The 15,381-nt window shown below is 50.7% G+C and overlaps 1 protein-coding gene across 3 annotated transcripts; it reads right to left on the reverse strand.

Moving 5' to 3' along the window:
• Nucleotides 1-18: 18 nt before the first annotated feature.
• Nucleotides 19-15,363, reverse strand: HYOU1 (hypoxia up-regulated 1). 3 transcript variants are annotated; one of them, XM_086626834.1, is made up of 25 exons: nt 15,300-15,363; nt 14,940-15,033; nt 13,780-13,858; nt 13,336-13,490; nt 13,154-13,230; nt 12,040-12,221; nt 11,339-11,454; nt 10,411-10,594; nt 9,835-9,969; nt 8,878-8,960; nt 8,646-8,778; nt 7,585-7,772; nt 7,195-7,333; nt 7,019-7,079; nt 6,138-6,220; nt 5,335-5,523; nt 4,974-5,173; nt 4,718-4,805; nt 3,938-4,060; nt 3,459-3,592; nt 2,883-2,967; nt 2,224-2,476; nt 1,280-1,363; nt 712-816; nt 19-162 (listed from the first exon to the last, which is right to left on the reverse strand). In XM_086626834.1, exons 1-24 carry the CDS (start codon nt 15,361-15,363, stop codon nt 755-757), a joined length of 2,991 nt encoding a protein of 996 aa, XP_086482960.1. In that variant the 3' UTR covers nt 19-162; nt 712-754. The 3 variants fall into 3 exon arrangements, with proteins under 3 accessions (XP_086482960.1, XP_086482959.1, XP_086482958.1); XM_086626833.1 differs by having other exon boundaries at nt 19-165; XM_086626832.1 differs by having other exon boundaries at nt 19-816.
• Nucleotides 15,364-15,381: the final 18 nt, after the last annotated feature.

Below are 15,381 nucleotides of genomic sequence, written 5' to 3' on the forward strand. Positions count from 1 at the left end.
CCTGCGCCTCCTCTGCGGTCCGTTACCGGCGGCCGTTCCGACTCCGAGATGCGCCGTCACGTTTCTCCTTCCGGTCTCCTTGGCAATCAGCGCTGCGTTTCTGTTTTACGGCCAACTATCAACAGAACCTCTTTGTCAAGTCTCGGTCACGGTTTGCAAACTCTGCTACGGAGCACAGGCAGAGACGGTCTTAACACGAGTCTACGGAAAAAAGAGACTTTCTTATCTCGAAGCGCAGAGCGTCTGCCTCCCCCGTTCTGTTCCAGTGTCCCAAGAATCCAACTGAGAACATGCCTCCCGTCGGCTGAAATCACACCACTTCTTTGAGCCAAGACAACACCATCTCAGCTACACGAGCTCCCGCATTAATCCCGTTTATCTCCACCAGAAGAGGTGTGGCACAGAGTTCACGTTCCAAGTTATCTCCTAAAGCTCAAGATGTTTCTTTACTGCTTTCTCTCCACAGAAAAGCCACTTTGGTGACTTCTGTACCAAAACCGAGACAATTCGCGGTGGGCACACTCCCACCTTTAAACACATAAGAAAACAAAAAAAAAAAATCCGATTCACTAAGTTAGTAGCGGCAAAATTCCCAGAAAGAAAAAATAAAATTTACATCTCTATCCCATTTTTTTGTCAGACTGTTTGTAATATTCCATTTACATCATGACTAACCAGGTCCATTATAAAAAAAACAAACAAGAAAGTAACCATGAAATAAATAGATGTTGACACTAGTGGCATTTCAGGGGTGTTATAACTCATCATTTTTCCTGCTTTCTCCTCCAGCTTCTGTCTTCTTCTCGTTTTTGGACCCTGTGTAAGAAGTAAACTCAGTTACAGACTGTACCGGTCTTTACAGCATACAAAGAGCAGCGCTGGAAGTCCCTGACGTTCATTAGATGTTCCACCAAACTCTCCGCCTACGGTGCAGAAGTCAGGGGGATGCTTTGAGGTCTGATATTCGGCTCCAAAGAGCTGAAGACACTACTGCCCTCCACCTGCTGAGCAACAGGACTGGCAGAGCAAGCACACACCTGCACATCGGCTCCTTAACGACAGCAGGCTTGCAGCGGTGCTGTGTGACTTCACACCAAACAATGAAAACGTAGGAGCAGCGAGGAACCAAAATTTGTGCCTCTCTCTTTGCAGAACTAACAATTGCTTTGCAATCACTGCTGTCCTACTACCGCCTACAGCTAGAAAGATGCCAAGCAGCACACAGACAGCTTCACTTGTAGCCACCAAGCTCCAGCCCGTTAGCCAAACATTTACTCACCAGGGTCTGATCCAGGCTCATCACCTATTGCTACTTTCTCAGCCGTAGGAGGTTCCTTGGCTGGACCGATGTCCTCAGGTTTGTCTGCGTTTAAAGCAGAAAGAAACAGCACGAAAGTTAAGGGAGAATACACAAGAGATCAGGTGCAGGGAGATGAAGTGACCAGCGGTCAGCTTTACAAACAAGCCAGCTGTGACGCCCGACCAGGACTGCAGGAATTCACTCTCACAGTGAATCTCAGAGAAGAAACACTCAAGAGAAGCAGCACAGAGCTGCTCCTTGTTTCTCACTGCCTCTGTCTGCCAGGCTGTACGTCCTGGAGATCCACTGGTTGCACAGACAAGTCACCTTAGGAGCTGTGACTATAAGCAGGATCTCTTACTTGGGCCAGAGGAACTGCCAGGGAAGTCTGCTGACAAACAGCAGTCTAGATCTGAAGGGAGCAGGGCACCCAGAACCTGAGGATCTTTAAAAGTTCAGAGAATTGCAGCTTTTAGTGTCTGAAGATTTTTTTTTTTTTTTTTTTCCTGGGGTCCATCTAAGCCACAAACCTTTTTCATCAACAGGTCGTTCTGTTCCTTGACATAGCACGTGACCTTGAATACTTGCTCTGGACACCCAGAACACACTTGCTGGCTTACCTTTCTTAGAAGGCAGCCAGCCAACCAGACAGATACTGATTAACCATCCTAGAAAGCTTATAAATACTTTCTGTTCCTTCACAGAAAAAAAAAAACCAAATTGGTGTGGGGAGGAAAGGACCCTGCCATACCTAGACTTTCCCAACTGTCTTTGAAAACTAAGTGGAGGATCATTTGACCCTGTAGTTAACTATTGTCTTCACTTACTCAGCTCCCTGTCACTCAAAGCAGAGACACGCAAGCGTGTTACACGTGGTAACTATCCACTAGGAGTTACACACGTGCTCCCCACCTGCTCCTCACCTTCCTGTTTCCCCTCCGTGGGAGGGATAGTGTTCTCAGTCTCAGAGGCTCCTGTAGCATTCTTGCCTGAATCCGTTTTTGTGGTGGCGTTCTCCTTTTTGGGTTTGGGTTTTGCGAACTTGGCCTTGTTGAGAAGATACTGCACTTCCCTGTCCAGGGCTGCTATCTTGAGCTCTATATCTTTGGACAGCAGGATGGGCTTCTCAGTAGGAGAGAGTTTGTTCTGTTCAGCCAGCGTCTCGTTTTTCCAAGCCTGCGGGATGGGAGGGAAAGGGTACTTTTCAGATGCTTTTTGGTTCCAGGAACCACTGCACGTCACGGTATCTCACAGTCACCACTCCTGGGCCTTCTAACTGACTCGGGATAGTGCTGCTCCCTGCTGTATTTCCACCAGCTTCTCAGTCACCCAGACACAGGACAACAGAAAGAAACAGAATCGGCACAAGAAGCTGCATTGTCCCCGCAAAGCAGCCTGCAGTCAAGCTGGGCATCAGAAAACACTGAAGCACAAAAGAGGTTTTGCTGGTGGCACGGGAACAACACGTGCACGCTCTATTCCATGACCTTGAGTGAAAGTACACGACCTATTGCTTCGGACAGGAAACACGACCCAACCTGCCACCCCCGCCCTCCCCCATAACAATTCGATCCTTTATTACCGTCGTTTCATTAATGGCTTTTTCCAGTGTACTCAGTTCCACTTCTGTGAATATCTGGTCAGACTCCGGAATCATTCGGGCTCCCCTGGAAGATAAGAAGAAAGTTTATTTCTGTTAAACCAAACAGATTGTAACTTGGCAACTCAGTTATTTACAGCTCCGGTGATCGCCGCGATAACTACCGGCTACACGTCCCAGCCAGTCGGTACGTTTTACGCACGTCTCGCATCCGTGGGAAACAGAGTCCTACATCAATCTCCGGACGCTAAGAACGGAATACGGAGCCAGCAAATGCAGCTATCATGAGATTAGAAAAAACAGGGAAGACAGAAAAAGCTGAGGCCACAGGACCAAGAGGGAAAAACCTGCGTGCGAGTGATGCGTACGGCGCTGGACACTCCCCGTTTAAGCAGAGCTTGCACGCTTCTGCAGAACTGAGCACTAGTGAGCAGGGTTCTGGCCGTCTTGTCTCAAGAAGTGCTAGTGACTTTCGGATCACGTTCCATCTGGTCGCGTTTGCTGGCATCTCTTACTCTACCAGCTGCACGACCCTCCTTCCCAACAACTGGCTCTTACTTGAGAAAGATGGACGAGTGGTTGAGCAGACTTTCCAGGGCAGCCAGGCGCTCCGGCCACTTTCTCCTTTCCTCGACACGGAAGAAGAGGTTCCTACAAAGCTTTTTCAGCTCTGAAAGCTTGTCTTTCAGATCCTACAAGTGCAGGAGAGGAGAAAGGAGACAATTAGTTTGCCCACAGTCTAACATTGTAAACCTCGAGTTAAAACCGCTGGTTTTGTCATTCTGTCCATCAAATACACCATTTCAATACAGTAAAGAGCCACGGGACTAAGCTTTATGTGGAATCGACGGGATACTGCTGAAGCTGTTGAAGATGCACTCACGGCTGGAAGAACTTTGATTTTGTCCTATGTGTAATGCACTGAGGAAGCAAGAAACTTTCAAGAACCAGACTACAAAGGATCAAGAGAGTCAACCTGTGTGGTCATTTCCATGTCAGCGACAGCAGACTGCCACCCTGACTACACGCAGCAATACCTTAGTTGCAGCTGCATAGCCCTCCTCCTCCATCCAACTGGAAGCCTCGCTAAGCTTTCTGGAAATTTCTTCTCTCTGCTCCTCAGTTGAGACAAACTGATACTCCTCTTGGTAAAGCTTGTCCTGAAAAGAACAAAGCAAGCACTCCCGTCAAATACCTCTGAGCACTGAACCATACAACAACCATGCCACCCACTTGCAACTGGGCTGGACTGTGAACTCCTCTGGTGCTGCCTGCACTGACCAGGAGATTCTCATTCGACCCTCCCGAACCTGAGCTCCTGCTTCCTGCTTCACCAGGAGCGCGACGGCGATACACCAGATATACAGACGTACGCACACACCAGGTACGTGACGGCAAAGCTGCAACAGCCATAATTTCACTCTCACTTAACGTCTCACAGTTGCCTCTTCTGCACAAGAGTTCTCGAGAAGCTGCAGCTCCTGCACAGCCTGGGTGTAATTGTTCCAGAATACACAGGTAAGTGCACCAGCATAAGTGATGCTTACCCTCACTTATGCAAGGGATACTGGGAACCCCAAGTTTCACGTGTTAGACACGCTGAAGGAAAGTGTTTGTTTTATGTCAAGGAAACCTCCCGAGTCCACACGGGCTTGGGAAGCCTCATGGTAGCAGAAAAAGTGTCTGAAAGACAAAAGCTGGGCTCTTCAAATCAGCTTCCCCCAGCTCAAACAACGCCCCTGCGTTCAGATCAGCCAAACTGCATAAGGAACTTCTGCCTGCTCTTCAGGAATTCTCCTTTCTTTATATCCTCTTACCTGGGTCTCAAAGATGAACGACTCCAAGCTGTTGGCTGACTTTTCTCTTTCCTGTTTCTCTAGATCTCTGACTGTCAAGTCTTGGAGTCTAACATGCAAAGAGAACAGAAATCAAAGGTAGCAAGTGCCTTTAGATGAGCACCACATCACATACATCAGCTGCTGAGGACAGAAGCGCTACGCGAGCTTCACCGTTCCAAAGCAATTCACTTTTTTTATCTAGAGCTTTAACGTAGCAGAGCCACTTCAAACCTACTTTTTCATCGAGCTCTTCAGTTCATCCTCCGGCAGATCAGGCACATCGTTTACATCCAGTTCCATGGTGATCTCATGGACAAGCTTCTGCTTCTTGGGTGCTTTGATCTTCTTCTCTTCCTCCGTTTTAGTAACTGTGCTGTCACTGGAACTTTTGGACGGTTCTTCCTCTTTCACAGTTTCTCTGTTTTCTTTGGGATCCTGCAACAGATAAAGCACATTCTCAGGGAAGGCAACAGATTTGCAGATTTTGCAACTGTTTTCCAAGGCAGGGCACTAACAGGGAAAGAAGAATTCCACTGAGGAAATCCCACTTCTCAGGCACCGAAATCACAGTCTCCTTCCTTCAATCCGATGCTCACCTGAGACTCCAATTTCTCGCCTTCTTCCTTTTTCTGTGACTCTGCTGTTGGAGGGGCAGTTTCTGCCTGACCTGGAGACTGCTGTTTCTCTTCTCCCTGCTCTTCACCAAAATCTTCTGCGCTGCTTTTCTGGTCTTGTTTCCCGCCCTGATCTTCTTTACCTGTTTCTGCTAGGCTCTCTTCTTCTTCCTGGTCATCATAGGCAAGGAAAGGGGAAACCAAACCAGTGTTTTTAACGTAGAAAATCCAGGCAAATGTTTCACTGAACAGGTAATTCTCTGCAAAAAACGTACGTAGGTAAAAGCAGCGCTCACAGCGACTGCAGCCACTAGCGGGGGACTGTGCTGAGCTAGAATGTGAGTTGTCACTTCGGTGCAGGACACGACCCTGTGACAAGGAGCTTTCGTCTCACGAGAAGGAAACCCAACCACTACTGCCAGCGTTAACAGCAGCTGTGCCTACAGGGCCTGGGAGAAAGCAGGGAGCCTGCTGGACACCAGCACAGACAAGACACAGGCAGAAGATATCCACAGAGCACCGGGGCAATTTAGAAAAGAGAGATTTCTCCAGCAACAAGTCCTGTAACATTAGTCCACCACCGCTGGACTTGCCGGCAAAAGATCACCAGTTTCTTTTAACACACACTACATGAAACTCTAGAGGAATACAGCACTTTCTGAAAATATTTTAAATCCTGACGCGCTGCCGGACACCCTTCATTCTGCTCACATGAACCACTGCTTCTTTAGCAGCCATAGCAAGAGCCAGGGCTCCCTCCTGCTAGCAACCACCCTGGGGCTCACCTGAACTGAGTCTGTCAGGTTCTCTCCAGTCTCTGGCGTGGGGCCACCACCCCCAAACAGGCTTGAGATGGTGTTTCCAAGTTCTGTAGACAGAAGACAAAAAAATCCAGAATATTAGGTATCCAAAGGAGGAAGAATGTCATTTTCAGCTCTCAGTTCTTCCCCTCACAACCAAAACGACCACCAAGGCGCTCCCTTGGTGCTGTAGGTTCGCTACACACGCTCCAGAAACTCATCCTACGCTGACCTCGCATTGTGTTTTTGTGTGCACGGACAAGTGGGGCCTCTACCTCTGCTGGAATATGACCTGAAATCTGTAACTTTGACTAAAAAGCTTCAAGCTCCAACCTGTGCCTGCGTTAGCCATCCCCGCACCTCCCCTTCGCCTCCGAACACGCAGATTTCCAACCGCTCTCTATAGCAAAGCCTGTGCTCTAAAACCTGAGCAATGCACACCATGGATCAGGGCGTTGCAACCCAGACAACGAGACAGGAGAACGCTGCAGGGCTCTGGATGCAGGACTTCCCTTCGGGACAGAGCTCCTGAAACTAGCAGCTGTGGCTGAACAAAGAGGGAGCGACTCCTGTTTTTCAAATTGCAACCCATACCATAGTCACCTTAGGAGCGTATCATAGACACTTCAGAGTATGGTAGCACCCGTATGACACTTCAGAGCTCCTGGTAGCACCCAGGAGCCACTTGCAAAGGGCTTTTATGTATTTTGGAGCTGTGTACACCATCCGAGCTACAGCTAAGCATTTAATTTCCACGTCCCAAAACCACGGTGCTTGCTCTGCTCAAAGCAAGGATATGCTTCAGTTACCCAGCTACTGCAGGTAAAACACCACAGTCAGTACCAACGTCCAAGTTCAGCACTTACTCGTCAGCGTTGACTCCTCCTCCAGCTTGTCTTCCACCAAGGTCTCAAACACCGATTCCACCTTGCAGAGGAGAGCACAGAATTAGTTTTGAGCAGGGAGCATCGATACCAGAGAGAGGGACAGAACTGGAAAAGACACAGGCTGACAAACATCATCGCAACAGGGTGGTGCTTACCCGGTCAAGACTTAGTACTCCGCTCTCGTCCATGTTGAAATGAGCTTTGATGCCTTTGGATTCATAATCTGAGTGCTTCTTGAAACTGTCCCCAACTCCCTTTAGCCTCACGGTAGTGAGATTGAGAGAACCAAAAATCCTGACGACACAGAGGCAAGAAAGAAGCGAGAGGAAACGTAAGATGAAAACACTGCAGGACAGCTGACCACTTCTCACGGTCACGTTTGCAGTGACGAACAACTGCACAAAGCAAGGAGCCAGCACGGTTCCTCTGAGCACACATCTGCTGGTGGCCAGCCAGATTCATCGGCCTGCCTGCCAATAGAATCTTCCAGCTGGGCACAGTGCGCTGCCATGGAGCCGCCTGCTCAGATGCTTCCCTCCACTCACCGCATGTCATCCTGGTTCAGGAACGACAGGTCTCCGTAGTTGACATAGAACTCGAAGTCGTCTGTGTAGCGGTTGAAAGTGATCACTTTGCGCTGCGGATAGGGCGCCATGCGCTGGAACAAAATCCTCTTGTTATGCTTCAAACTCTTGGATTTATCGTCCTCCTCGACTTCACGAGTAAACTCCACCTGCATCGCAACGGAAAACAGGACTCAGCAGCTGCAAACTTCCTCTGTGGCACCTTACGTCATAGAATCATAGAATGGTTAGGGCTGGAAGGGACCTTCAAAGGTCATCTAGTCCAACCCCCCTGCAAGGAACAGGGATATCTCCAACTAGATCAGGTTGCTCAGGGCCTCATCCAACCTGGCCTTGAATGTCTCCAAGGATGGAGCATCTACCACCTCTCTGGGCAACCTGTTCCAGTGTTCTACAACCCTCATGGTAAAAAATTTTTTCCTAATATCCAATCTGAATCTACCTCCCTCTATTTTAAAACCATTACCCCTTGTCCTATCACAACAGGCCCTCCTGAACAGCCTCTCCCCATCTTTCCTGTAGGCCCCCTTGAGGTACTGGAAGACCGCTATAAGGTCACCCCGGAGCCTCCTCTTCTCCAGGCTGAACAGCCCCAACTCTCTCAGCCTGTGCTCATAGGAAAGGTGCTCCAGCCCTCTTATCATCTTCGTGGCCCTCCTCTGGACCCTCTCCAACTGGTCCATGTCCTTCTTATGTTGGGGGCTCCAGAACTGGACGCAGTACTCCAGGTGAGGTCTCACGAGGGCAGAGTAGTCAGAGGTTCCCGCAGCGTTTGGCTGCTCTGCCTCGTGCAAAAGCTGGGGGACAGGTTCAGTACTTCTCAACAGATGTTTCTATATGCCTGGCTCCTTGGAGACAGCACTTCTACAGCAGGTCCGACCTTCTGCTTTCTTGATTAGATCGGCACAAAGATCCCCCTAACTTCCTCACTCAAAGGAATCCAACAGGTCACCTGGAACGCTTCTCCCAGCGCAGCCTCCTTGACCCATGCCTGGCACAAGAGGAAGCAAGCCAAGGCTTACCTGGATAGGAAACACAGCGGCATCCCGAACAACGAAAGGCTTCACCTTGAAGGCTTTGCTCAGAGCAGCTGCCTGGTAAACCGCACCCATGGCGGCAGCCTCGTCGGCGTTGATGTTCTTGCCCAGTTCTTCTCTAGGAAGCGAAAAGCAACAGCCGTCAGCTTTGCGGCCGCTGCCACGGACAGCGACTTGTCCATAGGAGACAGACGAGAAGGGGGCCTCACATACTCACTTGCCCACAGCTTTCAGCAAAACCTCCTGCACTTTGGGGACCCGTGTGGCACCGCCAACTAGAATCACCTGGTCAATTCCATCCTAGGGATTGGAAACAGTCACCTTGTCTTGAGAAAGCAATTTTGGAAAGCTACGTTCAGGGCTTCCTTGCGCTCCTTCCCCGCTCACCACGCACTGGTGTGGTGCCCTGACAACACCCACGCTGCATCCCGCCATCCCAGCGCGCGTCAGTGCCTGGCAGAGCTCAGACAGGCTGGCACAATCCGTGCCAGCAGGAGGATCCTGGAGTCAGGTCTGTCAAGCAGGGACAGCACGACCACTGCTTCCAGTCACCTGAAACGTGGGACTCGATTCAAAATTAGACAGGCTACAGTTTAATGCCAGAGGAGCCAGCGACTCCAACAGCAAACTGGACCAGAACAGATGGAAACCTGGACTCCGAGAGGTGCCTCGGTGTCTTATATTGAACACCATAGACAACAGGTGCTCAAGAGCACCCTGGAAAACGAGCATTTAACAATGCAGTAAGTTTCCTCAAAGGACTGCGTGGTGTTTGGTCCAACTACAGTCTGCAACAGGGCTTCTAAGGGGAGAGCTCAAAGGAGAAGCCTGAACAGCAACAATTCTGTTTTGAGACAGAACTTCAGCAGAGAGACCAGAACCAGCATCTGAGACAAAAAACAGAACGATCAGTGTTTCGAACGTCCTGCCCAGAAGTAAAGCTTTTTAACAGAAGGAAATTCCTCCTCCAAGTCCTTTGTTTCTGGTGCGCAGTGCGGGAGCCATGCCGGACTCCTGCTTGACGCCGCAGCAGCAGCACCACCGCTCTGTTACAACGGCAGGCGCCTGCGCCTCTCGGCAGCGCTGACGACGCCGTCACCGACGCTTTGATCGTGACACCACAGCAGCTTCGTACATAGAAACTTCGGGCTTTTCAATGCACTCCTAAACCTACCAGGGTCATCCCTGCGCTGCTCAGAGCTTGCTGCACAGGTCCTGGGACTCGCTGGAACAAGTCAGAGCACAAATCCTCAAATTCTTGCCTTGAGACCTTGGCCTTGAAGTCGATGTCATCCAGTAGCCCCTCAATCTAACCAGAAAAAAAAAAAAAACAGTCAGAATAAAATCATTAGTGCAGCCTTCTCCAAGCAAAATCTTGGCCTGACTTGCCCAGTGTGCAAGAAGTTCTGGCTTTCTTAACACACCTAGGACCTGACCGCGCTCAGCCGAACCCTGCCACTGCTAAGGTGATGAGAGGATGGAACGTGGCTATAACAGACAGCTTCTCTCAGCCAAAGCTTGCTTACCGAAATTCGCCCGACTGACTCTCACCCAATCCACTCATTTCATCACCTGTGGCACTAGGTGGGCACCAGTTGAGAGGAACCACCAGTGCCGCCACCACCCCTGGAACACCAGGAGCGACGCTCTCGGCGCACAGATGCTGCAGAGGAACGGCGTCCCTACACGCCTGTCCTTACCCCACCCCCAGTCCCAAAAAAGCTGGAAACCCTGCGCCAGAAGGTCACACCTGCGCCATGTGGTCGGCATTCGCGCTCAGGACAGTTTTCAGGCGGTTGGCCTCCTTCAATAGTTTGGCCATGGCCCGGGGATTCTTTCGGACGTCTTTTGACGGGTGCTGATCGTTGAAGAGTTTCGCCAAATAGTCCCGGAGACGAAGCTCCATCTCTAAACCTCCAAGAGTACGGTCAAATCTGAGCAAAAAAAAAAAAAACGAATGGAGATGAAACAACTTAGAGTTGAAACACAAACAAACTTCAGGTATTATTTCACAAATACGCAGAGCAGCAAGCGGCCAAAAGTAGCAGCAGTATTATCAGCTGTGATTGACGGTGAAAGAACAACGGTTGTTCCAAAACTAACACCTTCTAATGAAGCAAAGAAAAGAAGGGTTCACCACCACAAATAGCCTTTGAGCAGGAGACTTCATTATATTTATGGTGAAGGCCTTACTGCCAAGCACGTCAAACAGCTGAGAAGCCAAAGGATAGCTGTCTCAGGTCCCAGGTATTTTCCTGGAAACAGCAGTATGTATGATTTGGAGTCAAAATTGCTGGGCTGGCAATTCACAGCACCCCCCTCCTTAGCTGGCAAACATGCTGCATTTTCATTCCTCGCTAGAAGGACATTATGCTTTTCCAAACCGAAACACACAATTTCTGTAAGACTATAGGAAACAGAATTACACTAAAATGGCTTGAGGCTATCAAAAAAAGCCAGCAAATTAAGTATACCAGTTGCCTCCTGGAAGTTCTCAGTTACTTTCTGCACAAGACAGCAGCGCCAGAATTATTACCAACTGGAGCCTTCTCGCTCCAAACATTTCCCACTGCCATCCAAATCCTCAACGCAAAACTCCGCGTTTAGAAGAGACTGTGAAACAAGCGGTTTCTTTCCCGAGACCTGTGGCTTTCCTACAACTCGTGTTGAATTCTTACCCAATGCCCTGGATCTGCAACTGAGGTTGGGTTCCCGAGTCCTTAGTTTTCACTGTCTGATACGTAACAATAGTGCAAACGGTGCTTCCTGCTCCCATGTCGTAAAACATGATATTCTGAAAAGAGAAGCTGGGACGGTGAAGCAGAAACACCCAGATATCCCCCATGAATAAGGAAAGAACCCACTGCTGTCCGAGCCCGATGCAGGCCAAGGCTATCCGCTCCCTGCTCTGGCTCCACACTGTAACGACTCGTACTTTGACCAAACAGATGCTCAGGGTCATGCTTGACACAAGCAGAAAAGAAAGCTTTTTTCACCCGTTTCATAGGTCAGAAAACAAAGCTTTGTTATTTAAAAGCTTCTTCGACCTCAGGAAGGTCAAGTATTTCAGAGTCAGTCTTCCAACACCTTGGGAAATCGCTACCGTTACTCCCCCTGGCTGAGGGGCAAGGAACACAAACAGGTTTACAAAAGGGGAACTCCCAGCCACCTGCCCTCACCCCAGAAGCTTCCAGGCTTCACCACGTATTCACGTAGGGTTTAATCTCTGCCTCTTGTTGACGAACACAAAAAAGCAGAGGAGGCTGGTTGACTAGCAGAGTCCACGTCCTCACAGTTAAGTCCTTTTGATTTTACCTGCAGCACTTTCTCCCTGACATGCAGTTGCACGGGACTCTCCGCAACGCCCAACTGCACCTACCTGCGCGGTGGCATTGATGTCTTTCCTCCTAAAAACCCCATAGTTCAGCGCTACAGCAGTGTTGTCGTTGATCAGCTGCAGCACCTTCAAGTCGGCCATGCGAGCGGCGTGCAGAACCGCTCTCCTCTCCGCCTGGTTGAAGTAGGCAGGAACAGTGATCACTGCGTCCTTGATGGGCTGCTCTGAAAGAGTTGCAGGAAACGGGTTTTTCCACCAGCGTAGCCACGGGCAAAGACTCGTTATAACGCGGTGACAGCAACAAAGCCAGAGAATCCAAGGTAAAGACTCGTACAGAACGCAACCCTGAAGCGGCATCAGCAGCCAGGATCATCAGAGATGAATCCATCTGTGAAACCAAGCAGACTTTGCAGATTCTCACAAAGCTACGTGTCTACTGGCCTCTCTTTCACACGTTAGGATGCTCCCAAATGCTCTGGGATGCCTTAGATTTCAACAAGTATTACCTTGGTGAAGACTGACTGAATTAATCACCAGGTTGTGTTCGCTCTCCAGAGTAAAGAGTCTTTGGACTGGCTTTAGTGTTAGTAAGCAAATAGCACGCAGCCTCCTGGTAACCACGCTAGCTAACACGTCAAGGAAATCCACCCAGTTTTCATTTCTGTGGCATTTCACTAGCAACACAGCAAAGAAAACGCCTGACAGTCTCTTATCTGTGAGCGAGTTTCACAAGAGAGGGCAGGCTCTGCTCTTCAGTCTCCGTCCCGACCGGCCACAACGCGCAGTTCGGAGCCACTTCCACCTCCCCTGCAGGTGCCTACCAACACGCCTCCGCTCCAGTCGCACAAGTGAGCGAGAAAACACTTCACTCTTTCTCCAGAGGTTGTCAGTAAGGCTCCTCCACTGCAAGGCTGGGTGGGTTCTGGGGTGTCTGCCCCCACGAATAGGATTAAGACCCCAAACTCGCATCATATTAGGAACAAACGACAACTTGCTAGCTGCTAAGTCTTGCTTACAGCCTACAGCTGAAGACACCCAACAATCTGTGTCTAAAACTACACGGGTTTTTCAAACACCTTCAGTCTCTACTCAAATCCAGAAATATAACCACACACACACACACAGGTACTGTAAGAAACAGCTAAGTCCTTCCAACCTGCAAATTCCTCAGCCAGACCACGTGAATAGTTCAGGACCATCCCCAGCATCTCCTCTGGAGAATACTGTATCGTTCTAGAAGAAATAGACAGGAAAGCAAATTACAGCAACAGCAGAGTCAGCTGTAGAAGCCTGGTAGCCAAAGTCCCACCCACAAGGAACCCAGAAGCAGCCACTTACTCGGACAGCTTGAAGATAACAGTCTGCCTTTTCTCATCCTTCACCAGTTCATGCTCTGGGAATCGGGACTGGTACAGTGCCACGTGGGGGTTGTCGATACGCTTGCCCAGCAGATCCTGAAAGTATCTGAATGCCACCTTGGGGGTCCTTATGGACTGCGGAAAGAAAAAGTGCATCACCCAGCTGCGTTTCTTCGGTTTTGCTGTTGTCAGACAAACCTGTCCCAAGCTGTGGTGAGCAGCTCTTGTTGTGGGAGTTAGGAGCACAAGGCCAGTACACAAAGACCCAGTACAGAGAGCCAGTAACACACCAAGGAGTCAAGAAGTACAGGACAATATACAAAACTTGCTAGCTCAGACGTTTTTCACAACAAACCCAGCAGCGGGAGCATACACTCTGCATGCAGGAACTGCAGCTGGCGTGACAAGCGATGAGAACTCTTACCATTCCTAGTGCACTGTCACCAAAGAGACGCTCGTTCTCCTTCAAAGAAACAGCCACGGGTGTTTTCCTTCGCGACTCCCTGTGCAGAAAGAGAGGAATGAACTAGTTGAAGGTGGCGAACACTCCGTACAGAGTCCCTGTTGAGAAACGGTGTTGGTTCCATTCCAGAAGGACTAAGGGAAGGTGCTCAGATACCCCCTACAGAGAGGAAGGCCAGCCTCTGTGCATCTGAAGGGCTGCAACAGCAGCACCTCCCTTCGGAGCTCCCATACCTCCTGATCTTCCCCATGACACGAGCAAATAAGGCGCTTTACCAAAACATGGACAGGCATCTTTCCAGTTCACAGTTGAAGCTGTGGTGGGCAGATTCTTATTTTTCCCGTAACACAAGAGAAACGTAACAAGAGGTGACTCGTTTCTGCTCCAACTCATGCATGAGCACACCGAGGTGAGTATTTCTCTGCGATAACTACAGAACGGCTTAAAGCTGTCCACCAAGTTCAGCGCACACTGCCGACTTCCAAACGCCTCCCAACGCCCCAGCAATTCTCTGACTGAAGGCTACAACAAAACGGCTTGCCATGAGGAAGAAAGGCTTCCTGGAACGTGCTGCTGAGACAAGACTTGCTTTATTTTTGCTTCCCTCCACCAGCGAGCAAAGCGAGACGTTTCCCTCATTCTATCAACGACTGCCAAGTTTCAGGGAGCTGGGTGAAAAACACGTTTATTATCCCCCAGTCTAGACTCCCAGAGAACAAGGATGCTCCTAACCATGCATCCTCTGCCCACCGCAGGCTTTTCATTCAGTGTCTCGGGGACTGGCTGCAGCAAGAGCAGCCGAGTGAAAGGAGAGCTTTATGTGCCTCACGAGCAAGTACGGGCCCCGAGCAGCTGCAGCAAAACGAACTCGCCTCTGGGTTCCCTGACGCGGAACGCAGGACCAGGCTTCTCAGCCGGACAGGCGAGAGCACGATGCTCGCCCGAGAGGACGGGCACGATCCTCTCACAGCAGAGCAAGAGCCTTGAACCCGCGTTTGTCCGGATCGCCGCCTCCTCACGGCATTCCCAACGATATTCCACGCCCCGGAGGAAGACGCAGCAGCCCCTCGCGTTACACCCCCGACACCGGCGCTGGGACGGGTTGGGAAACGGGTGCTCACTTGTTCAGGACGATCTCCATCGGCACGCCGGGCTTCACGATGGCGATCTTCATCGACTCGCTGCCCACATCCACCGACATCACCGCCACCGGCTCTGGAGCGCGGGAGGAAACACGAGACACCGCCGGTAAGAAAAGACCAAACCTTTTCCCCGTTTCCGCGGCGCCGGGGGCGGGGAATAACACCGGGCGGCTCGTTCGGACGAAACCGCGGGCGGGACGGTGCCGCAGCCCCGAGAGAGGAGGGCAGCGCCGGCCGCTCGCTGCCCCGCGCCGCCCCCGAGCACCGGGCCCATGCGGGAGAGGGGCCGGGAGCGCCACCGGGAGCGCCGCCGCCGCCGTCCCCCGGCGCCGCACGCACCTGTGCCGGGCGGGCGGCTGCAGAGAAGCAGCGCGGTCAGCAGCCAGCAGGTCACCCGCGCCATCCTCGTCGCCGCCGCCCG

This window comes from Tauraco erythrolophus, chromosome 26 (genome assembly GCF_009769465.1).
Source record: "Tauraco erythrolophus isolate bTauEry1 chromosome 26, bTauEry1.pri, whole genome shotgun sequence".
Lineage (NCBI taxonomy): Eukaryota > Metazoa > Chordata > Aves > Musophagiformes > Musophagidae > Tauraco > Tauraco erythrolophus.